The 26,799-nt window shown below is 27.4% G+C and overlaps 1 protein-coding gene across 2 annotated transcripts in view; it reads left to right on the top strand.

Moving 5' to 3' along the window:
• Nucleotides 1-21,637, top strand: part of LOC100202906 (heterogeneous nuclear ribonucleoprotein A/B) — a 28,822-nt gene extending 7,185 nt beyond the window's left edge. Inside the window, exons 3-12 of one of the 2 annotated variants that reach the window (XR_010638154.1) lie at nt 9,839-9,923; nt 13,573-13,660; nt 13,738-13,770; nt 14,221-14,316; nt 15,668-15,719; nt 18,763-18,845; nt 19,100-19,148; nt 19,737-20,000; nt 20,140-20,915; nt 21,247-21,637. Coding sequence is in view for 1 of the 2 variants with exons in the window: in XM_065795926.1 (XP_065651998.1) it covers nt 9,839-9,923; nt 13,573-13,660; nt 13,738-13,770; nt 14,221-14,316; nt 15,668-15,719; nt 18,763-18,845; nt 19,100-19,148; nt 19,737-20,000; nt 21,247-21,317 (821 nt within the window). In the remaining variant the exon portion in view is untranslated. The remainder of the gene's footprint in view (nt 1-9,838; nt 9,924-13,572; nt 13,661-13,737; nt 13,771-14,220; nt 14,317-15,667; nt 15,720-18,762; nt 18,846-19,099; nt 19,149-19,736; nt 20,001-20,139; nt 20,916-21,246) is intronic. The other variant, XM_065795926.1, reaches the window with a different exon arrangement.
• The last annotated feature ends 5,162 nt before the right edge of the window (nt 21,638-26,799 follow it).

Raw genomic sequence — 26,799 nt, 5'->3', positions numbered from 1 at the left:
CAAAGCTACTTGCCTTGTGCGATGTGGGTGTTGTAAAAAATGCTAAAAACAATTCAATTACCAAAAACCGCACGAACTTTTTTGGTTACCTAATATAAACAAAAACTAATTTTAAAAATTGCTCTATTATTAATATTTATTTTTATTATAAACTATGTGTGGAATATTACAAACAATAAATGAAATAAATCTTACTTGATATTTTCATAAGATTAAAAATACTCTGCAGTTTCAATTTTCTTATAGTGGTTTTCTAATTTTCTATTCTTATTTTATTTGCGCATTTTTGTATTCACGTTGTGTTTCCACGTGCACATTCTATTATTGAAATTAGTGACTATTAACGACTTCAAACTGCTCATTCATTGCGTTAGTGCAAAAGAGAACGACGTTGTGCTTTTTATATTTTATATTAGTGCTTTGATAATAGAATATCTTTAATAAAAAATCTTTTTTAAATATTTTATGAAAATAAAAAAATAATCCCTATTGGACGAGCGTTATTTTATACGCTCGTTATAAGCTGAACGAGCGTTGTTTATCGCGCCTAGAACATTTGAAAATACCGTTTACGGGCGCGTTTTACGAGCGGAGCGCGATCGCGCTCGCTTCATCACAAGCCCTGAATATATATATATATAATAAGGAAGATATATATATACAATAAAGGAGGTATATAAAGTATATGGAGAGATAAATATATATAAAATAAAAGAGGTATAAGTATATATATAAAAATAAAAGGACTACAGGGTATTAATTTCTGAAATTTTTTTGATCCCAGAAACAGGAAATTTAAAGGTATTTCTTGGTTTACTAGGAATTTTGCTACTTTTAATTGTTTAGCTGCTCGTACTTCATTATTGTTTTGCTTCATTTTTGTTTTTTTTTTATTGTTTTTGGTTCCTCAGCATTGTTATGCTCAGGCATTTGAGTACTTGGCATAGAAGGTCTATGCTTTGCGTTAAGTTTAGCAACTTTCATGGCTTCCTTTGTTGCTTTTTCTTCTTTTTGTTTGAGGAACTCTATCACATTTTCTTCGGTAATACATTTTCCGCCAAAATTTGACATGTTTCACTGCTTTGATTTCTTAACATGCAATTGATTTCTGGCTTGAAAAAACTGCTTCAACTCTATCTTGATACTGTTTTTGCAACGCTTAACATATGCTTGATACCTATCAAACCTCGAAACTGGTGTAGTTAAAAAAGATGGTAATCGGTGTGTAGTTGGAGTAGGTGCTACGGCGGCTGTTGAAAATGATAAAGCTGTGTCTGAGCAAGATGGTGTAGATGCTGCAGAGGCTGCTAAAATTGATGAAGGTGGATTGAATGTTTGTGTGATTGCTAATGTCTTATGATTTATATTGTTTTTATTAAGTGGAAATAAGCTAGTGTACTGGAAACCAGCAATTGCATGCAAGCGCGTAAAACATTTACCACTCTCGTACAGCAGTTTGAGCAATGGTGGAAAATTTTGTTTATCTAAATTCTTACATTTTGAGTCTTTGTAATACTTTGTAAGAATTTCTTTCCATGCTTGTTTGACATGACAATAGACACCTCTGTCCAATGGTTGTAGAATATGTGAAGAATGCTCTGGTAGACAAATCAAGATTATATCGTGTTTTTTGCACAGCAATACCACTTCCAAAGTTATGTGAGTTGTATTCCCATCTCATACTAAAATATGAATGCCACCAATTTGCTGAGTTTCGGGTATGAATACTTCTTTCTGCCATTCGATAAACGTGTTGTGCCTCATCCAACCTGATTTTGAAATTGAATATCTGGTGCCAACTGGACCACCTCTCGCCCAGTCAGGACAAAAGCTTCTTTTGCCTTTGTGTATCACAAATGGTGGTGCAAAATGCCCATCAGCGTTGCAGCAATTGTTTACAGTATAATGAATTTTTTCATTGTTGCCAATAAGTTTAAATGCACTTTTCAACACGCTATGGTTGCTTTGCCTTGATCACCCAAAAAACCTGTTTTATCAAAGTTCCAAATATGCAACCCAGAAGTTGTACCAGGGTGTTGATATTGCTTGGCGACTCATTCAAAATAACGATCAATTATTTCTGGCGTACAAGAAGCGGCTCTTTTAGATGCTAAGTTATACGCTTTTCTTGTTGAAATTTCTAGTGACCATCTCTTCATAAAGGCTTAAAACTTTACCAGGCTTGCCATTTTTGAATAAGTGCAATTGATCTTTGTGTTTAAGGTACAAATTCTACAAATTCTAGGATTTCATTTGGGGTAAACCATAACCCTAGTTACCAAGTAATTGGAATGCATGCACCATAAATCTTTCTGTTTTGTTTGAGAGTACCGTTGTTGTACCTGAGCCATGGAAGCTTTTGTTGTTGTTATTTTTGCGATCTTTGAGCGTTGAGACTGGAACGCCATGTTTGAATGCAGCTTTTCTCAGTGATGTTTTACTTTCATATCAGTTAATGTGGCTAGTATATCGTCTTTCTTTTATGCATTTGTTTTTTAGTTGACATGTTAAAGTGAGTGAGTTAAATTGAATCGAGTGAGTAATGATTATATTGAGAAATAATATAATAATTGGTTTTTAATGAGTAAGAGATGATTATGTTAACAAATAACATTATAGTTCATTTTTAATTAATTCTGAATTAACACTAAGTTAATAAGATAAAGATAGGCGCTCAGTCACTTGCGAAAAACTCAACTAAATAATTTATCGAGTGTGCGGTTTTATCAGAAAAAAAGTTTTTTTTTTACTTTTTTGATTATTTATTCAACTTTTTGTTCTAGCTGCATAAAAATGATACTATCAGAGTTAAAATTAAATTTCAACAAGATAGTGCTAAAGTTATTTTCATATCAGTTTTGGTTCAAGTGCTATTTTGTTTGCAACGATAAAAAGTATATAAAAATATTTGACTCCCTGTTAAAGTTGTATAAAAATAGAAAAAAATGGAGTTGAGTTGGCATATAATTTTATCAATTCGAATAGAGAAGATAGTTCTGTATTTGAATCTATTTTTATTTTTTTCATAGCCATATCAATTTAGTTTTTATTTGATAAATTCCATCAGTGTATGGAATGAGATGGTGTGCAATTTGACCCGGCTTTACTCTATATATACTATTTTGAGAAAAAATAATTTCTTTGAACTAATAAACGTTTTTTGAACTTATTTAGTTAAGAAGCAACTTTATAAAATTGTGAGGCAGTCTAGAGATAAATTGCTAAGTGACATTCTTTATCTTGTACAGAAATTAGACAACAATGAAAACACTTTCTTGCTTTCTATTGTGGTTAGTTGTATGCAAGTTTTGGCATCTAGCAGATTTTTTAAATTACTTATGTTTTCCATATTATCATACATTTAAAATTTCTTTTTGATATCTTTTTTGAGTCTTTCTTGTAACTAGGGTTGTAACAGAATTCAGTTCCGGCTGGAATTCTGATTGGAATTTGTGACTTTTAGGTCATTCCGGTTCCGGCCCAATTTACAATATTTCAGGGCAGAATTTTTTTTTGAGTACATCACCGTTCATAAATATAGGAAGATCTAAATTATTGCGATAACGATCGGCTGAAAAAAATTGAGTTTTATCTGAATTAAAGTTCACCATCCACTGTGAGCCCCATGCTGTAGCAGAAGTGAGATCCTTTTCAAGCTTAAATGCCCCCTCCAAGCAATCAGAGAGTGTTGGTTTCTTATCACGACAAGAATAAATGGTAGTATCATCAGCAAACAATAGATGTCAGAATATCTGGAATGTCAGAACCTTAGATGTCAGAATATCTGGAAGATCGTTGATGTAAATTAAAAAGAGTATAGGGCCAAGGGTAGAACCATGAGGAACCCCTAAAGTTACAGAATAAGAGGAAGAGTGTTTTCCATCGAGGACAACTTTTATGCTACGATTGGAACGGAAGAATTTAATGATCTTAAAGATGTTGCCGGATACACCATAAGAAGAAAGCTTATGGAGAAGACCAGCATGCTAAACTTTATCAAAAGCTTTTGAAATGTCAAGAGCGATTGCCTTAACCTCTCCACCTTCATCTAATGCACAATAAAACCTGTCAGTTATTACTGTTAGCAAATCAGCTGTAGAACGAGAAGATTGAAATCCATATCAATTACATATATATGTGTGTGTGTATGTATATATATATATATATATATATATATATATACATATATATATATATATATATATATATATATATATATATATATATATATACACACACACACACACTGGCGACCAAAAATAAGTGAGCAGTACAATTTTTCAGTAAATTATGTATTCTTATTCAATTAAAAATATAATGCATAAAATATAACATATCACTTATGTTAAATACATATACATTCACATATATATGACTCATTTTAGAAAAAAAAATTAATATTTTTTGTGGCCACCACCATTTTTCATCACTTCATTTAATCGACGCGTCATCAATTTAATTAAATTTGCTATCAAACGGTCAGGTTTGTAACCCAAACTTAATTTATGGCTGCCCAAAGATCATCCAAAGATGAAATATTATTTTTATGGACCTCTTTATCCATATAGTCCCACAAATTTTCAATGGGATTAAGGTCTGGACTTTGGGCAGGCTAATTTTCAAAAAGGAAGATATTGTTATCCTTAAGCCATTTTTTAACTTGTTTAGACGTATGGCAAGGAGCATTGTCATGTTGAAATTTAATTTCATCCTCTTCTAATTCTTCCAGTGTGGGCAGCAAAGATTTTTGTAGAATACTAATGTATTCTTAGGAATTTATTCGTAATCCATCTTCGACTCTATGCAATCTGCCTACACCTTTGGCAGATAAACAACCCCAAACCATAATTCCAAGATTACCCTTTACCGTTTGGTGAATACAATCTGGATTTAATTGTTCGTTCTTACGTCTAATGCACATCTGTGGATGATCTGAATGCAAATAAATCGTGATCCATCTGACCATAATATTTTTGTCCAGTCTGTGTTTTCATTATATTTTACCCAAGCTAACCTTGCCTTTTTATGGCGTGCTGTAAGAAGAGGTACTTTTTTACATGGGTGTATTTTGAATCCCTGATCTTTAAGACGCCTCGAAATTGTCCATCGGCTAACCTTTTTATCATCAGAACACGTAAAAGTTTCTGCAATATGCGTCATAGTGGTTTTTCAATTTTTTAAAACATTCAGTTTTAACTTGTGACATTCTCTTTCCGTCATTTTTCTTGGTTTGCTAGAACCTTTTTTTCTAGCTGTTGTTTTATTGTTTTTTTGACGTGAAAGTATCTTGTGAACTCCACCAACACTAATGTTTACACCTTGAGCTTTCATAATTTGAATAATTTGGCGTATCGATTTACCGGACGCACTCATTCCAACAATGATTCCTTTTTGTTCCATTGTTAAATGAGGTCCTCTGAGAAAGAAAAATGATACAATTTTTAGATTAATATATGAAGAAAATATTTATTTAATGATAAACTATGTATTCTAAATGAATTTTTTTTTTCTTCATAAAAATCCAATAACATCAAAATTAAAGGGGATTTTTCATTTTAAATAAGTTAGAGGCATAAATAATAACCAAAATAAAAATAAAAAAAATAACCTTTTATTTGGAGACATTTTGTTCCTTTTATTTTTTATAATAATAATATAGCGATAATACGTCCTATTTCACCCACGCTCTAATATCAGACAGATACTACAGATTTTGCTGACAACGTTCACTGTATTCATATCTAATGTTTAGAAGTTTGTTTATATTTTCTTTGAAAGATAAACGTAAATTCTTTGATAGTACGATCAAAAATAAACAAGCTTGTATGAGTTTCTGTCCAGAGCTCTTTCATTTTATGCGTAAGCAGTCGCTGTTCACTTTTTTTTGTTTGCCAGTGTGTATATATATATGAATATATATATTTTTTGTTATTCACCTCCTTAAGGCCGAGAAGACCACTACAGATGAGGAGGCTGAACAAGGCCGCTGTACGGAGAAACAAGTTGAGCACGGTACTACCAGGGACATGATAGGGATCAAACTTGGGGCATAATAAGTATCGAACTATATATATATATATATATAACTATATATATATATATATATATATATATATATATATATATATATATATATATATATATATATATATATATATACAGGGCTTATGATGAAGCGAGCACGATCGCGCTCCGCTCGTAAAACGCGCCCGTAAACGGTATCTTCGAACGTTCTAGGCGCGATAAACAACGCTCGTTCAGCTTATAATGAGCGTATAAAATAACGCTCGTCCAATAGTTCGGGATCATTTTTTTATTTTCATAAAATATTAAAAAAAGATTTTTTATTAAAGATATAAAATATAAAAAGCACTACGTCGTTCTCTTTTGCACTAACGTAATGAATGAGCAGTTTGAAGTCGTTAATAGTCACTAATTTCAATTATGGAATGTGCACGTGGTAACACAATGTGAATACAAAAATGCGCAAATAAAATAAGAATAGACAATTAGAAAACCGCTATAAGAAAATTGAAACTGCAGAGTATTATTAATCTTGTGAAAATATCAAGTAAGATTTATTTGATTTATTGTTTGTAATATTCCACACATCGTTTATAATAAAAATAAATAATAATAATAGAGTAATTTTTAAATTAGTTTTTGTTTATAGAATAGGTTTTTTATTAACTATTATTTATTTTAACTCAAATTTAAAACAATTCTGTTGTTTAAAATGTTCGCAATCACATTCGAAAAGGAAACAAAGTAATGACGTCAACATTAATTAAATGGAAAGTTATTATTATTCTAATTTATTATTATTTCAAATATTTCTTGTGTTATTTTTTTAAGATAAAAAAAATGTAATTTAAAAAAGAAATTTTAGAAAAAAATCAAATAAATAATTTGAATAAAAAATATCAAGAAATATAAAAACCATTAACCGTTAATTAAGTTTACAGCCTAACATTTTAAAATACATATATCAAAACAACGAAGCAAAACTAAATCATTAAATTATACTTGAATACTAAATCAATAAGAAGTTGCGTTTTTGTTTGATATTATTTTTTTATAACATAAATAGTTAAAAATAAAATCGCGATCTGACAATATACAAGAAGTTTGGAAGTATAAAAATATAATTCGTTGAAGTAGTTTCATGAGTGTGATACTAATTCAAACATTTTTTGACGAAAGAATTATGTAACAAATAAAAAAAGATATAAAAAAATAAAAAGCTTTTTATGAGCATCATCTTCAGCAATTTTCATGATCGCGCTCGCCGACGTTATTTCAAGCACACATAATCACGCTCAATGAAAACGTATTCTAATTTTACAAGCGCGATATAACACGCTTGACGATTTTCTTCATCACAAGCCCTGTATATAGATATATAGATATATATATTTATATATATATATATATATTTATATTGTAGGTTATAAATAATATTATGTAGCCACGATGCTGTGGTGCAAACTTTCAGATTTAATCTTGAAGAGGAAAAATTACATAAATATATTTCACGTTACGGCCAGAATTTTATTAAATGTTCTGGGAAATCAGGTTTTGGCATTTAGAGGTATTTAATCAAAATCGCAAGTTCTTGATTTCTTTGTTCTTGAATGATAATAGGTATATCGATCAAATGCTCCTTTGAAATTGCATCATGAAACAAAAAATCAAATAAAAAATTTAAAATTGCATCAGCAGTTAGCAAATTTCCATCACCTAATGCTTCCACATCTATTTTGATTGGTTAAAAAGCAATCAAAATATTTTTCAAAACTGAAACATGAATATCGTTAAACAGCTCTAGAGAGTTAAAAGCCATTTAGTGCTTTTTTAACTGGTTGTCACTATGCTGTTCTATCTGTGTTTTGAAATGTTGACCCTTTCATGACAAGTGACTTGTTCGGCAGTTCATAAAATTTGTTATTAAATGGTGAGTGACCTGCGTGGTGTTTCATAAACAATTTTAAATATTTAAAAAGATCTATAGCAATAGGGGAAAACTTTTAACTTATCTTTGAAATGAAAATAATTTCTTAAGCTAATGCATCAAACCGATTGTTAATTGCTTTTATCAATCGCTCAAAAATCAATTTTAAAAAATTATTAAAAATAGATTAAATTATACTGATATAAATGAGATCCTTGATATTTTTTCAATGATAGTGGTGGAGATTTTTTTTTGTTTGATCACCACTATAAGTTCCTCATTTATTTTATATCGAAAATGATATGTTTATGTATTCTTACTTATTTGTTTATGGTTACATAATTAAACTATTTTTGTTAATTTTGACATTTTTGATTACTAAGATAATATAAAAATTTTTGAATTTTTTAATATTCTGAAAGTCACTTCTTTAACAAAAAAGAAAGGTCTTATTTGTAAAATTCTGACTAGTAGTTTTTATTTTATACTCTTTTAATTGATCATGATCCTAGTTTGTTATTTTACGCGCAGTCATATAGCTATAAGGATTAACATACAGACATAAAACAATGTCCAAAAAAATATATGTTAATAGTTCAAATAAGGATGCTTTGCAAAAAATTGCAACCATTGAAGCCAAGGATCGAAAAAAATTTTGTCCTGCCCCAAGTGTGAGAGCAACAAGCTGATAAAGTATTTTAAAATAAAGTTATATTTATCCATGGGTTTTAAATTTTGTACAATATTCTCTTATTAAAAATTATGACATAAAAATTGTATTTTATTTTTATAGTTGAAATTTAAATTTAAAATAGTTAAATAAACTTTTTTAAATATATTCATTGATAAATATGAGGAGGAGGAAGAAAGTTTAATTAAAGGAAAAAGATATCCATTTAAAATTACATTCTCTTTCAAAGCGTAAATATAAAAATGATATTTATAAAAGCAATCTTTTACTTTGCTTGAAACAAATCTTTTTTAATTGGTGAATCCATATAACTGGTATCAAATGAGTGCAATACAAATTTACTAATATTAAGTTTTTTCAAATATTATTTTATAAAGTTATATTTGTTTAACATTTGTTCAAGTTTGTTGAATATTTAAGCTGTAAGATTGAGACTGATAGATAATTTGTTGCTTAATTGACAAGAACACAAACTTGTCACTGTGTATAAACATTTTAAATATTAAATATATTACATCCATTTATCTAAGGTAATATTCGTTTATTTCATTTTTCAATATTTCTTTATCTACTAGTTATCTATCCAAAGATTTTTTAATAAATGCATAGTAATTGCATTTAGTTTAATTAATTTGTAATTTATATTAACTTTTAATTAACAAAATAAATTTGCCTATTATAAGGCAATATATATATAACATGTTTTGAATTTGTTAAGGAACCCATTGTTTATTGAATAATAATTTTATATTGAATAATTTTTGAACCTGGAAACCTTGTATATAATGGTGGTAAAGACTCTAGCACTCCATGCTTAAAATAAGTTCTAAATCATTAAACCTTGTGATTTTTTATTATTATTGCAGATCGTAAGTCACCCAATATTTTAGAGTTCCTGGACATCAGAAACCAGGAATAAACAGATTTGAAGCCGGATTTTGATCAAAATGGGCTTTTGATGGGGATCAAAAGCCCATTTGCGGCTTTTGATCCCTATATATAATTTTTGTTTAAGTTTTTTGCTTTATGGTATACAGGCATTCAATTTATTTATCCCCTTTTAAAAAATGATGAGGACTTTTTCTAATTCTTTCTATAATAAAGTGACTATTTGATAAATACTCTATATGGATATTCTTTTAATTCTATATTTAATATACTATCTTATCAACAAGCCTTTTTTTTATTTTCTTTAGAGTCTCTTCGAAACTATTTTGAAAAGTTCGGTGAGGTTGAAAGCGTCAATTTAAAACGAAACAAAGAAGATTTAAACAAACATAGGTAAAAATTTCAGCAAGTTTTTTTAAAAATTTTTTGTTTTTTATTTATTTTTCAGGAAATAGGATATTTCTTTTGAATAGTAGTTAATTTTTTATTGAAGGTAAAAAATTAAGCACTTATGGGTAGATGATGTATATTTGTGAGTATATAATATTTGTGATGTTAAATTATTTTATGAAATATTAACATATTTTTGTTAATCTTCTATCAACAGATATTGGTTACTAGTTATTATTCAATTTATTGGTTATTAGGGCAGTTTGATTTTGAAATCTTTTGTAATATATTGATTTGTTTATTAAGTAAGAAAACATTATTGGCCTTGTTTTTAAGAAGTTTATTTTAAGTTAATGTAATTTTAAGAATAGATAAGTTTTTTTAACGCCAACAATATTTTCACACCAAGTTGAAGAATGCCACGATAGCTATATTTATAATGAAATGAATAAAGTTTTAAAAGATTAAAGAGAGAGTTTCAAACAAGAATAAAACACCTAATATCACGAGAAACATATTTTGTCAAAGTTTTAGCTCTCTTGTGAATACAGAATTGTAAAAGTTAAAAAAAAACTCGGACAATTTTTTTACACCAGAGGCTGTAATCTTCATCAAAATAAGCTTCCCTTTAAGATCTAAGTTTTGACCTTTTCTATGAATATATACATTAGTCTTTCACAGGAAGATGTGCAATCGCGCGTCTTAATATGACCAGGCAAATTATATTTTGCTTTGACTATTTGACCGCTGCAATTTCAAAAAACATTTTAAAAACGCGCAGAATGAAAAATATTCTGAATTATACCTCAAGTAAAATAAAAGTCAAAACTTTGAACAAATGTTTTTATATTAGTAAAATACTTTTAAATAAAGTAACAATTTACTGATAATGGTTTGTTTTTTTTATGTATAATTGGCAGTTGTATATATTTTTTTTAATTTATGATATATAAATTGTTTAAGTGTGCATTTTTTATAATAAACGTTATTAAAAATAAAAAATTGTTTCATTTTTATAAACGATGACATTCTATGACAACGAAAGTCTTTTTAACGAATTTTAATGTAAGAATAATTAAAGTTAATACATATATATATATATATATATATATATATATATATATATATATATATATATATATATATATATATATATATTAACTTTTATCCTTACATTAAAATTACAAAAATCTCTGGTTTATCTTTTATTATGAAAAATTTTCTTCATCTTTATAAACGTTATCTTTAGTTCTTTTTTCTTCTGATTTTTGATGGGATCTTTTTTTCATGTCAATATAAATTTATGAAATTTTTAGTTTCCAAAATAAGTATTGTGAAAGTTTGTAAGTATTTAGTATTAAAAAACACAAGTATTTTCTTTTAAGAATCAGAGTATTTGTACAATTACGCTTATTTTACATAAACAGTTAGTTTAGGATATCGCTTTTTGTGAAATAGCTTTTTAATAACTTTTTTGGAAATTTCTCTTTTCCTATAAAAAAAACACTTTCTGGGCATGTCTTTTTGTTATTTGTGTAGTATCCAGAATTACCAGGCATGTTGTCCCCTGCAAAACAAAAGTATTTTTCGTCATCGATGACTAGAAGCGGTTTTGTGTTATAGAGTTGGTTAACTAGTTTCCTGCTTCTTTTCTTTGCCTTTATTTATTGTTCTATAGTGTATTTTTGAGTCTTTTCATGCTTTCTATATTTAATATTCATTTTTTTTAACTGACGACCAATTGTCGATTGATTTACACCGAATTTAATACCTATTTTTCTCTGACTGACCCCTTTTTGATTGTTGACAAGTTAGTTTAGATTTTTGTTTGTTACAAAAGAATTACCAAAGGTAAACTTAACATGATTTTCTTTACATATACAGTTATTACAGTTTTTTTTGTTTGTTATTTTTAGTTAATAATAGTTTTCATCTTTATTGAGCTGCATGAGTTTTGATATTTTGTTGCCTGATATTTTTGCAGTGACAAAAATCAAAGTTTTTTTGATGATTTTTTACTGTGTGGTAATATCAACTATGATATTTTTAATTTTTAATTGATGTTTTGAACCGAATAAATTATCACCATTGAGTGTTCATACATTGACTCCCTTTCTGGATTATCATAGCGGACAATTCAAATGAGAAATAAAAACTGTTTCAGTCGCCCACAGGGCGACTGGGAAAACACTGATGGGTGCACCACAGACATTCACAGAGTATTTCTAGATACATAGAATATACATACATGAATATAAATAGGGAATGTGCAAGGTGTGTACATACAGTAAATGACTTAAATAGGGAGAACATATAGAGTGAACACACACTGACTAAAGACTTTAGTTAGAATTAGTAATTTTATTTTAACCCTAACCTTGATGTATGCATACTCCATGCATGTTTTTCCAATTTAAAATCCAGTGTAAAAGCTTTTTTTTTTTTTTTTTTCTTGGGAGAAACTAATGATTTTTTTTAATTTTAGTTTATGCAAAGCTGTATACTTAATTTATAAGGAGCAAATAATTATAAGTTTGTAAGAGAAAAAGCTATAAAAAATAAAACAATAAACCTATGACTGCAAAAGTAACAACATTCTAGTTACTAACTGCAAAAGTAACTTTTAAAGTTCGTTCTTTGTTCAAACAAAATTAATTCCAAACTTTAACAAAAGTAGATAAGCATCTAGAAAATATAAAGTAAGTATTTAAATATTATTAAAAACTTTAGGAACTTTTACAAATACCTAAGCTTTTTAAAAACATTTACTTTTACTTAACGAATTAGTTAGCAGACAATGAATTAGTTAGCAAAAAAATTTCTTTTTTATTAATATTGCAAAACTAATTTACATTCTTTTGAAACTAAGTTTTACATTCTAGGTTTTACTATTTTACATTACTTCAAAACTAAATTAAAATTTTTAATTTTAAAAATCATATTTGATTTAAAGTCTTGTAATTTAAGGTGGTAGTTATAAAAAATTAGGGTAAAAATGTTTTTTTTTTTGCGGTTTTATTTTCTTATGAAAAAAGCATCCTGTATGCCACTACTTTCATTCCCAAAAGATTTAAATTGCCTACCTATCTATTCTGTTTTGATAACTTTTATGGCATTTCATTTTTTTAAATTTACCTAACAAAGCTCTTAATTACTGTTTAAAATGTTTATGGTCCAATATAACCCCTCCAAGTGTTCATTTTTAGTCCTTTTTTTTTTTTTTTTTTACAGGCAAAGTATCAACTTTGCTCTACTCATAAATAGTTCTAAAGAGTATATTTTGAAACTACAAACAGATGTTAAAGTTACATAGAAGTTCATGACATAAGTCATACTTTTATAGCTTCGTATATATGTGATAATAATAATAATGGTTGTTGATGATGATGATGATGATGATGATGATGATGATGATGATGATGATGATGATGATGATGATGATGATGATGATGATGATGATAAAAGAACATAATATTAAACAGAAAGAGTTTAAATGAGTTTTTAAAAAACAGTTTGAATGATTTTAAAATAGAGTAATATTGTTTCGTGCTTAAGAAATTTACTACTACCTACTGTTTTAAATTTATTTTTGATAGGTTTTTTTTCTTACACTGTGTGTGGTAAACTGTTTTTATATTTTTTATACAATTAGAGGTTTTGCATTTGTAAAATTTGTTACACAAGAATCTGCTGATGAAGTTCTTAACCAAGCTGAACCCCATATATTAGATGGATCAAAAGTGAGGATTTCTTTTAATTTTTGCTATTAATAAATAAATTTGGATGAGCATTTAAACTTTTAATCAAAAATTTTTAGATTGATCCAAAGTCTGCATGTCCAATGGGAGTTGTAAGTAAAGGATTTTTCTTAATTCATTGCTCGTCTCTTCTTTCACAAGTTGGTCTGTTTTATATAATGCCAATATATATACCTGTTTCATATAATACCTGTTTATATAATGCCTGTTTTATATAATACATTTTATATAATGTCTGTTTTATATAATACCTTTTATATAATGCCTGTTATATAATACCTTTTATATAATGCCTGTTTTATATAATACCTTTTATATAATGCCTGTTTTATATTATGCCAACACAAAACTTTTGTGTGTATTTTTTTTATCTTGGTATCCCTATAAAATCTGTATTCATAGGTTTTCTACTTTTAGCCTTGTAATTCATCTTTTTTCCTAATAATAAATATTAATAAAAATTAATAATATAAAATAAATAAATATTAATAATAAATATTAATACAAAATTTTTGTTAAACTTTATTTTTTATCTATTTTAGAAACCTGAACAACGAACTAAAAAAATATTTGTTGGTGGCTTGCAAACTGAAACAACAGAAGAAAAACTTAGAGAATATTTCTCACAATTTGGTGAAGTAAGCTTATTACACAGACCTATTTTTTAACAAAATTAAATCATTTGCCAATTAATAAATCAAAATTTTTGTCAGCAGAAAAGTTTATCATTTTTATCTTTCCTTGTTAATCATTAAATTGTCATGCAATAGTTGTCTTTATTTTAAAAACTATTGTTACCACTTTTGTACACAATGAATGAAAAAAATTGTTTTAGACCGTCAGAGCTGTGAAATCCTAATCCAGTTTTTGTTTGTAAATATTAATCACATATATTTAAGTTATAAACTTATTTTTTATTTACTTTTTGAAAATTTGCTTCAGAACCCAACCATTATTTATGTTTAAGATTCTTTAAAAAATGATTTAATTTGGAAAAAATGTCTGGCAAAATTTTTGTGCGTGTAACTATTTATTAAAATCTATAAATAATCCAGAAATCCGTGTTGACAGGTTACAACATTTATACATATAGCTTGACAGTTAACAACATTTATATTTGTTTGTTGAAACCAGAGATTAAAGTCTAAGAAATGTGACAATTTAGTATTAATTTGCTGCTTGAATATACAATTAAATTTTGCTCTATTATATTCATTTATAAGGTAGCATCTATTTATTTTATTTTTAATTCTGTATTTAGTTAACTAATTATTATCTAGTTAACTAATTATTTTCTGATCATTAAATAACTAGATACAGATTCCTATCTCTTTATTTATTTGCCAATGTTGTTGTTCTTGGTGACTTGCTTCTCACAATGGATGGCTTGTCTGTATTACTATGCTCCCACTAAAGCTTAAATTTTTTGTATTTCTTAGTCTCTTACTAAGAGTTAACTTTGTGACTCGGTCCTTATCACTTACCATGTTTTGCGTCTTGTGTCTGACCCTATACTGTGCTCAGTTTCTGCTTTTTTAAAGTTATGTGGTTCAGATCATGCTGTGATTTCACTAAATCTTTGATCTTTTTCCTTATTAAGTTTGCTCTTTAGTCTTTTATGTCTTTTGATTGTTTTTCTCTTAATCTTATGTTCCATGAATTAATACACAGTCTCACGTTACTCATCATTCAGAATTCATCCAAAATGCATTCTTTTTTATTTAACTTTTTTACTCTCTCCTTTGCTTTCTGTTAACCACTTAATTCCCAGATTAAGGTTGCTTGTACCTTTATTAAGAATAAATTTTAAAAATATATATAAAAATTAAACATTAAATTAACATACCGTTTTAAATTGAAAATAAAAACAAAATTATTATTTAGCAATTATTTTAAAATATTGCAGTTTAAAATATTATTTAAAATGAAAATAAATATTTGTATTATTTGTAATTTTGTTGTTATTATTAGTATTTTTTTTTTTTTAAGATTAAAAATAATATTGAATTTGCTGTCGACCATAATACTAAAAAACGAAGAGGTATATATTATTACTTATTTAATAATTGTCACAAATTGTTATATAAATTGTAAATATAAGTGGTAATTATTTTTGTGTGTGTGTGTGTATATATATATATATATATATATATATATATATATATATATATATATATATATATATATATATATATATATATATATATATATATACATATATATATATACTTATGCATACATAAGTATGTGAAGTATATATATAGTAGTATATAAAGTAGACAACTTTGTTAATGCAAATAGTTATGGTCAATTTGTAAATTAAAATGTGTATGATCAAAATGTCGTAAAAAGTTTTATCCTTTCTTGTTATTAGTAATTATTTCTTTTAGCTTTATATATAAAATAGTTAATTGTAGATTGAAACATACTATTAAATTTTTTCTTAAATTGTTTTTGGTATGGTATTATATATAAATATTATATTTTAAGAATAATTTTTAAAATATAAATATACTTCTCATGATTACATTACATTGGTGTTAAAAAATTGCTTTTGTTTACTATTTGTTATTGTTTTGAACTCTTAAAATCATGTTACCTTATGTAACAGTTAACTGCTTTAGTATTTCTTTATTTAATGACTTTTTTAAAATTATTACATTTAAATTGTTTGAAATAAATTCATGTTTAATGTTTTATCGCCATTAAAGCATTAGTAAAACTTATAAACTTTTCTATGAAACATAAGAAAAAAAAGGTCCTTAAGCTTTAAATTGGGCAGCCCCCAAATATGATCGATGCTGTCGAAAACAGTCTTGATATATTTACCCCTGATATATTTACACTTGGTCACAGCTATTCGCAAGTTTTATTATATTAAGTGTTGCGCAAAAAATTTCAAAAACAAAGAAAGCAAAACTAACAAAATAGGAGAATAAAATAAACTTGAATAAAAATTTGATAATTTAAATAATTTGTGTACTGTTTTTATTTTTGTTTTTTTAGAGAGCAACAAAACCTGGTAAGTCAAAGCGAAAAAAGCAAACAGTTATAAGTCGACATTAAAAAGAATGATTTTTTTATGTTTCTTTTTTTTTTTTTTTTTTTAAAGGAGGAAAGCGAAAATATGAATTGCTATCTGTTTGTAAAATATATTTGTATAATTTTAATGCATATACTTTATTGTATTATATAATTTGTTTGATACTAAGTATAAGCACATTTAGCTTATTTGGATAAGGCGTTAACTTCATAGAGGAAATTGTCTTTGATTGATTCCTATGACTGTTCAATTCTTTTTGTTTTTTATTTAAATACTGCTGGTCATATGTTTGCTTTGTAACCATTTATCTTTTCTTATTTGTATATAATAAAAATCTTTATTTGTAAGTGTTTGAATAATACACACCTCATCTTTCTTATACCATTTAAGCCTTTCAGTATATTTTCTAAGTAAGGTCCACACATATCATAGTTTTTAAGCTTCGAATAGGCCATACTGTCTACACATTTTTTACATAGCCTTAATTGTTTCATATTACCTTTCTTTTCTTGTACATTTTTTATCCCCAATCGTTTTTACATTATTTTAATTAACTTGCTTTCTTTTCAGTTTGTTTATTTATTGCTGGCTCTGTGCATGTGTGTGTGGTGGGGGGGGATGTATAAATAGATAGGTTTTGAACCACTGACATTCTGTTTATGAAGGGAAATGTCTTATCTGAACAAGCTAAGCTTTCGTATACATGTTAATAGATAAGTATAATTATATAATACAAAAATTTTACATAAAAGTATATGCTTGCATTACATAGATGTTTTCATATAGGGATAATATATACTTGTTACATTAAAGTTATACAAATATGTTTTAGAAACTGATGACAATTTATATTTTCGCTTTCATCTTTTTAATGTCGACTTAAAACTAATGAGTTTTTTTTTTTGCTTTACCTTATCTAATTTTTTTTACTGAAAAATAACAACCACTCTAAAGAAACAAAAAATAAAAACAGTACACAAATTATTTAAATTATTAATTTATTTTTATTTTTTTCCATTTAATTTTATTTTTATTACCTATTTTTTTTGCTTGTTTTGATTTTGAAACAGTTTTTTACACAATGATTAATATAATGAAACTTGCAAACAGCCGTGACCAAGTTGTTTAAAATAAAATACTCGTGTGTGGTCATACAAGACAAAAAACCTCACATTTTCTGGAAAGGCTTGAAATATATATATAATAATATGCAAACATAACTGCTTGATTAAACAGTTTTATCTTCATCAAAACTTTATATGAAATCAAGTAATAGTTTTCTCTCAAATTCTTAAAACAAGCTTTTATTTAGGTTTTATATTTGTTATTAGGTTAGCAAGTGTTGTTTATACCCGGAAGTCTTTAATTTTCTGTTGTTTGTTTTCTCACAAGAAACACGTGTGTGTTTCTTGTGAGATTGCTTAAGTAGGTGACAGGCTTTATCACAAAGTCACAACTATACTGTTTTTTAAAATATTGCAAAAAAAAAACTTTAACATTACAGTTGCAATTTGAATTGTGCTTTTCTCTGAATTCAATATAATTATCAAAAATTTTTTCAAAATTCACTATAATTTTCTTTCAATTCAAAATGCTTATTTTAAAAGTCACATTTTGAATCACTTGAATAAGCATGTAAATCATTAATGTTGAACATATTGTTTTTCATTAGTAAAATAAATTTTTATTTAAACCTATCAAACAAAATAAATGTAATAAAAAGCAATATTAGTGATGGAAATTTTTTTCCTAATAAAAGTCACTACAAAAGATTCATCTTAATTAAAAGAAAAATTAAAAAAGACCTGCAAATTAAGTCTTTTAGTTTGCCCACAATTTAATGACTAGTTGACTAATGAATTTTACTCCATTATTTAATTTTTTCATTTTCAATACAACTAAGTTTAATTTAAAAGTTTTAACTACTTAAAATATACCTACAACAGTTTTAGTGCAATGATTGAGTTCATATATATATATATATATATATATATATATATATATATATATAAAATTATCATTATTATTTATTCTAAAACAGGTTTTTGCTTCATCGAGTTTGCTAATGAAAGTGTTGTTGACAAAATTGTTAAAGATAAATTCCATGAAATAGCCGGAAGAAGAGTTAGTTAATTTATTTTTTTATCTTTATGTTTGTGCGAGATAAAAATGACACTATAAATTTGAAATGGTTTTTTGATGTAACATGTTTAAGGGTTAAAGAGCATATATCTATCTCAAAAAGAAATTTAAAAGTTGTGTTAAAAACATCTAAGATATGTATTATAAAAAAAAAAGGAGAAATGTAAAATGAAAAAGTTGTGTTAAACCTAATAAATATGTTTTTTAAAACTGGTGTTTGTTATGTTTTTTATTAGCTTGAAACAAAACGTGCTCTTAGTAAACAGCAGCAGGAGGAAATGAAAGGTATTTTTTTAATAAAAAATGATGTTTTCAATAATTAAAATCAAATAAGAACATAAGTAAAACTATTTTAACTAGTTGCGCAACCAAAAATGTGGGGTCATTTATGACTTAATTTCAGGCAACCAAGATCCTGGATATATTTCAGCCAGAAAATGGTTCAAATTTTTCCTACTCGATTAAGTATATCTTGAAAATTTCGAAATAAACAAAAAGATGAGTTTGTACACCCATTAATTTTTTATAAATGATTTAAGGGACATTTTTTGTTACCTTTTTTTCCTCTTAAATTCCATATAACCTAAAGCATTTCAAAATCTTGGGTATTAAAAGGAGTGAAGTATGCAATCTTTCAAAGGTAATTCAATATCATTATAAAAATTATAGTTGTAAGTTTTCGAAAAATCTGCATCTTACAAGCCTGTTAAAATTTTCTATATGTTTAAGGCTTCTTATTGGTACTTATGTTTTATGTTATTGGTTCTTATTGGTATTTATGTTTAATTCAATACCATTTTTAAGAACAATCTTGCGGCATCTAGAGAGATTTTGGAACATGTTTTTTAAATCCTAACATCTCTTTTAAATTAGATGCTGGCTTACTTGGCAGTCGTTACAGAGGTGGAAATCCTGCAATACCTGGTTATCCTGGTATGTCTGTGCCTCCATATCCATCACCATATGCTCAACCTGTCATTTACATTCACCCTGATAGTCTTTCTACTGCTTATCCAAGTGCTGCTCTTGGTGGTATATCAGGTATGACTGGAGCTTACCCCCATCTTCAAGGTGGATACACGCAATCACCTATGGAATCATTATATACACCCTATGGAGGACGAGATGTTAGACATGGTAAGTTTATTATCTTAAAGTGGCCGTATTATCATTTTCATGGGTATCTTGCATTTTCTAAGAATCATTTATTTTTGTTTTCTGTTTGGGTAAAAAATCTCCTGATTTTGTTTTTTTTATATTTGTTTCGTTATTTTAGTTGGTTATCCTGTGTGGAGATTTCATCCGCCACGCCTTTCCAAAGGGTCCTACTCTTAGCGACCTTTTTTTATATCAATCCTTTCCCCCTTTACACTATAAAAAATAACGTACTTAATTTCTTCATATAAATGCACTATATAGTTATATACAACTATAAAATGTGGGTTTATGTAATAGTTAATTGCTGTTTAATAACCCATTTGTGTGTACTTAATATTAATTTTTTTTTTTTTCCTGTAGATAATATTGTGAGTTGTACATTTATAATCTCCTTTTTTTTTTAAGTTATAGGTGTAAATTTAATCTATTTATTACATGTCCAAAAAGCTGAAATCCACAAAATATTTCAATGATGCTTTTTATATATCGTTAACGAATAAAATATTTTTCTCTGATGGGTTTCGGTTTTATGGACCTTTTCTAGCAAATCTGTATATATGCAACATAATGTTTGCATAGAGAAATCAACTCCAAAAAATATAAAGCTTTATAACTTTGTAAGATTTATGTGTATAAAGTATACATATATACGTTGAGAATTATTTAATTGCGACTGTTTTTACATAAAATTCCTGTACATATGGCTATTTTTCTACATGTATATTATACAAATAATAATTTAAATGGTAAATTATTAATGTGTCATAAAAGTTATAATTTTAAATATCCGCTAAATATCCCTCAATTCTACCCTTTTTCCCTAAAAATATTCGACGAATAATGGACGATGCATTACTCGAGTATTGGCATAGGATTGGCTACTTAAGTTCAGTGGTAAGTAACGAAAGCAAAATTGAAGTAGAGAGCTTTTGTGTTTTATTTAAATATAAATAAGTTATATTAATTCCTCACATAAATATTTAAAGTTGTGCAATAATCTAGTTTATTTTTAAATTAGAATTAATTTTCATCAAATAATTCTTGCAATATCCCGTACATTAGGATTTTTTAAAGGGTATTTATGCATATCTGTGTATCATGTTAATAAAAAGAAGTAATGTAATAGTGAATAAAAATTAGTTTATAAAAAGTAATGTAAATACAGTATTCATAAATTATCTACCAAGATTTAATTTGATTTTGATATATATTTTTATATATTAAGGGCAACCAGCACGTGGCACAGTACCATCAGCTTACGCTAAAAGACCTGAACCCTATCCAAGAAAGTTTTAAATTTATATGGCTTACTTGATTAGCTAGCATTTTTATTACATAATAACTTCTCGGCGTTTTTTTTTCCTACTTAAAAGAGTTATATTCTTTTAAGTATAGACTTTTACTGCTCATAAAAGATGTTTTGTACTTAGATTTAAAAAAGCTGAGTGCTTTTTATGCTTTTTTTTTTTTTTTTTTTTTTTGCTTTCAAAACAAAATGTCAAAGAGCTTTTAGGTTTTTTCATATAGTGATCTATTTATTGTAGAAAACATGTGTAATGTTTTATTGATCTAATTGCTTTATCATTTTATATTGCGAAGAAAAAGTTGTGAAGCGATAGATGTTTTGTTTATATTTTTCCGAAATATTCTAAGATTAAATAAAGAAAGACAGTTATCCATCCAAATTAAATTCGTAAGTTATTATATGTCATTTTCGTTTTCAAGTCTTGTTAAACGCTTGGGCTGTAAAAATTAAAAAAAAAACTACTATCTTCGAACTATAATTATTCTAAAACCATATCTATCTATGTTGAAAATCAAAAGTTGTGCTTTAATTTACATAGTAATACTAGGCAAATGATTGAAATTAAACACTTTAACGTGAAACGGCTGATCGATGAGAAAAAACAAAGTTTTGTATACCAAAGATTCCAAAAAGCGAAAGATCACTTTTAATCTGTTTTCTCAAACAAAGTATGTGTTCATATTAATCGGTTAAATTAATCAATTTCCGAATAGTCCACAAATTTACGTCACGCTTTTTTAATTTTTGACCTGTTTTGACTCCCGCTCCTCCTCCTTAACGTAATAATTTTCGTATGAATCGTCACAAAACCGCTAAACCCCAACCCTTATTTATAGCCTGGCGTTATTTATGGATGACTCCTTATAAGCTAATACTTCTACCATCTGCGAGTCAAAACTTAGAAATGCGCTAAGTCTCAGTAAACTGATTTGTACATCGACAGAAATTGATATTTTCTTTGTCTATTTTTAGGACAAAATCTTCCAATTGCTCAAATTTTTAATTAGATGTCACTTTTTAGAATGTGGGAATGAAATTAACTCATAATTTTTATTTTTGTGACTTACCGCGTTTTGTAGATTCTCAAATAATCTAGAAATGGATGACAATGAAATTTCTAAAAGAAATGTTTCAATAGTTGCAATTTATACCTGATATAAATCGTATAGCACGTGTGTGTTATACGATATCATACCCAGAGTTTGTACAAATGCCTGAATTTTATTCAGGGGGTAAGTCCGCCCCTCCCCTAGACAGAGGAATTAAACATTTAAAACTAAATCAGGAATTTAAAATATCAACATAATATGAATAAACAAAATCCATTAAAAAGTTTTTAAATGCCATAGCAACTACAAAAAAAATAGTAGAGGACAAAAAATGTGTTACATGCAGTAAAAGTAAATAATTCCGTATTGCATGTAATAAAACTATATATTTTCTAAGAGATCTTAAAAAATTTCTGCAAATGAATTAAAAAAAAAAAAATTCATGGCAAATATCTACAATGGCAGCAATTGAGGAAAAAGTCTATGATTTTAGCAGATGATAATTTAAGAACTGTTATATATTTCCAAACTAAACTTTGGTGCAAGACTCTTAAAAGCAAGGTCTACAAGTTACAAGAAAAAAACATAATTTTTGGCTCGAATATCTCAAATATTCGATCGAAAATTTTAGTAAAATTCAAGCACGAATACTTCTTGATTTAAAAGTTAAAACTCTAATATTTTTAGCTTTAGTTGCAAATACATTTTTTCCCATTTAATTCACCGCTCAAAGAAAAATTTATATAAACATACCCTGAAGATTTGATCACTCTACCATCTATAGTTTAAAAGATATCTTTTGCTAAAACTGGGTCGCCAAAAAAGCACTCATTTTGAGTAAAAGAACTTAAAATTGTGTGTAAAACCACTTCGGCTTTAAACATAACATACAAAAATATTCATATATAAAGAAAAATGTTATATAAAAGCTCCAGACTCAAAAGTAGTCCCTCTTTTTGAATATTTTTGTCATCAAACAACTTTTTCTTCCCTTGGATGATTTTTCTACGACACTTAGCATTGTCAGTACTTTTGTGCTGTGCTTGACAAAGTCTGCATTTGCTAATATTGATGCATCCTTTTGTTGTATAATTATAAGGGGTCAGGTTCAATATCTGCATAATTTGTAAAGATGCTTTACTACCAATGTTAAAGCTGGCCACAGCATCAAAAACTCCAAATTTTAGCTTTTCAAAACCAACAAATCGACTCTTAGGGGCACGTTCCTAAATCAAAGAATTGAAAGACTCATTGGCATTCTGTGTTAATCCATAAAGATACGTCGATAAAAGACTGTCATCACTAAGATCTTTGTAAATAGGTTTTACTTAACTTATTATAGACAGAGGCAATCCATAACCCAGTTTGTATATTGTTGTTTTGTTTATTTTATCTCGCTGAAATGAGCACCAGCTGTTTTTGTTTTTAGAGCAATGATCGGACCACTGGTTTATTTTGGATAATGCTACATGGAACAAGCCAGCAAATATAGCTTTTTTCATGCCTATTAAGTCACCTATATTTTGCCTTATCAATACCATAATAGATTTGTAAACGATCTATCATACTCAATGTTAGTTGGTATTTACCGCTAATTCCTTTAACCTTTTTGCATAGATTGCGAAGTCAATTCCCTACTCTTTTCTGAATGTGGCTTACACAATGCAGACGCTCAGTTTTTATATCCGATCCATGACCATTTTCAATTAATTTATGAGATTCGCTGTCTCCATTACCATAAAATTTTGTGTATTTGAGACCATGTTTTTTGTGTATTCGAGACCATTGACCGCTCAAATATATTTTTAGTACCTTCAGGTTCCAAAGCAGGCCCGAAACCACAATAATTGATGACGCAAACATAAGTAGCTTTCGAGGAGTCATATTTAACATGTTCAATTCCTTTAATTTTCTTATAAAACTCACACGGCTTGCATGTTTTAGACATTACTTCATGCTGATCAACACCTAAAATTTTTTCAGAATCAACAGATATGGCAGTGATAACACCGTTAAGAGAAGATTAGCCTCTACGCTGCCATGATCCACCATTTGATTCCCCAATTTTGGTACCAACCTGAGATTTTATTTTTTCAGCTACAGCAGTCATTGGCTTTTCAGCAATAGTTTCACATGCTTTTCCACAAAGTTTTGAAAGTTTATCATAAATATTTTTTTTTTAATTGTTTTAGGCATATTCGTCATTGCTATAAATCGTTGTAGGTTTAGGCATTGTCTGAATCAATAGTGCGCAATGCATAAGTAATTAGCAGCCGTGGCGCAATGGCAGCGCACTTGCCTCAGAAACAAAGAGCCTTGATAAGGAGCAACACTGGCATTTTGTTGCTGTTCAAATAGACTTTCAGCAGTTGTTTCAAACGATTTTGTATACATATTTCTATTGAATTTTCTTTTACAAATACATAAACGTCTTTTAGTTTGTTTGCTCTCTTTCCCATAGTAAAATTTTCAAAATATTTTGCAATCATAAACCTTAATAAGTGAACCCTATTTTTCAGTTATAAACTTTATTCATTTTTATAGGGATTTTCGAGCAGTGAAGCAAATATTGGTGATTACTCTCGTAAAAGAATTCTACATAAATATAAAGAGAGAAAACTACATAAATATAAGTTTTAAATTGTCGAAATTTGGAACCTACGTTAAATTTTGATTTAAAAACAATAATAGTTTTTAAAATTTTTGTTTTTTAATTTTTTGAAAAAAAATTAAAACTTTTTTTAAATTATTGAGGGTCCTTATAATAACCTTAATAACCAAGGAGGCCTTAATAACCTTTTAACAAATAGGAATGGCACTTAAACTTATTTTGATATGAAAACAAAAAATTTCTTTTAAGCGTAAATTACTTTACATGACTCGTATAAAAATATATAATTTACTTACATTTAAAAGTAACCCCTATAACATTTTAAAGTTACGTTACGTATTGTAACGTAAACGGGATTCGTTACGTTACGTGCAAAATGTCCGTTACTTTTTACGTAACCGAGACGTAACATTTTGCGTAACAATACGTAACACTGTAACGTAACGTTACTTGCAAAATGTCCGTTTTTTTTACGTAACCGAGACGTAATATTGTAACATAACGCTACGTGAATAGTGTTGCGTAACAACAAGTAGCATTTAGACTTATTGACACGTAGCACTGTAATCTATAGTATCTATCCATATAATTTTTTTTTTCCTGTAAACTGTACAGGTGTAGAGAGAACGCTACTATATGCAGAGACCTATTTGAACATAGAGAAAAAAGTGAAGCCAAGTCAGATAGTGTAGAAATATTTCATTGTGCCACTATACACGATACTGGCTTATGCCTAATACGTTCATTATATGAACACGAATTCAAAAGAAAGGTTAAATTTTATACATATTTTTGCTTGTGGGTTTATAAAAACTCGTAAAGTGTTACGCTTGTATTATTGATCAAAAAAAAAAAAACGCAACGTAACAAAATCTAGATATGAGACGTAGTTCAAATACGCCTAAAATATAGTCTTTTTCAATGTTAATTTACGTTTCAGTTAAAGAAACGTAACTTTGCGAGTTGAAACTTTCTTTTTTTTCGCGACAAATTAGTTACAAAAAAAATATTAACTAATGAAGACGAATCTATTTTACAATTAAAATAAACAATAATATTTAGCAGTTTAAAAAAAAATATTTTTAGTTACAAATGTCTCGACAAACGCATTGTTAAATACCGTAATTCATGATCATGAATTACGGTATTTTACAAAATTTACTTTAATTATTTAGGTATTTGATAATTTATGTATTTGATTTTTGAAAACACGTTTCTCAAAAATATTGTAATTAAAAAAGTATTTAAAAAAATTAATCCATGCTTGTGTTTTAAAAAAAAAAAAAATGCTTATTAAAGGTAAATACAACTTTTAAAGCTTTAAAAGTAACGTAACGAAAAACAAAAAAAGAAGAAAGTACCTTTAAATTTTAAAATAACTTACGTATCGGTTAAGCAATCTAAGGTACTTATTACCTTTAAAAGTATAACCTATCGGATGTAACGTAACGTAAAACATTTTAGAATTACAACGTTTTAATTCTTAAATGCATTTAACTGACTTATTTTAATTACGTTAACGCAAATAAAATACGTCACAAATATAAAATATAAAAAAATAAGATATATGAAAATAAAAAAATCTATGTTTGAGACATATTTTAGTTACGTCTCAAATCTATATTTAGTTACGTTGCGTTAAGTCTCAATTAGTTACACTTTATAAAGTTCAAAAAAAAAATATTTGAGACGCAACGTTGCATATTGAGACTTTATATTTTTTTCGTGACAAGGTAACCAATTGTAACGAAGCTATTTTACAATAAAAATAAAATATAGGACAGTATTTAGCAATACGGTAACGATAAACAA

The sequence above is a fragment of the Hydra vulgaris genome, chromosome 04, assembly GCF_038396675.1.
Source record: "Hydra vulgaris chromosome 04, alternate assembly HydraT2T_AEP".
Classification (NCBI taxonomy): Eukaryota; Metazoa; Cnidaria; class Hydrozoa; order Anthoathecata; family Hydridae; genus Hydra; species Hydra vulgaris.
This window is presented reverse-complemented; position numbering and strand designations above follow the sequence as displayed.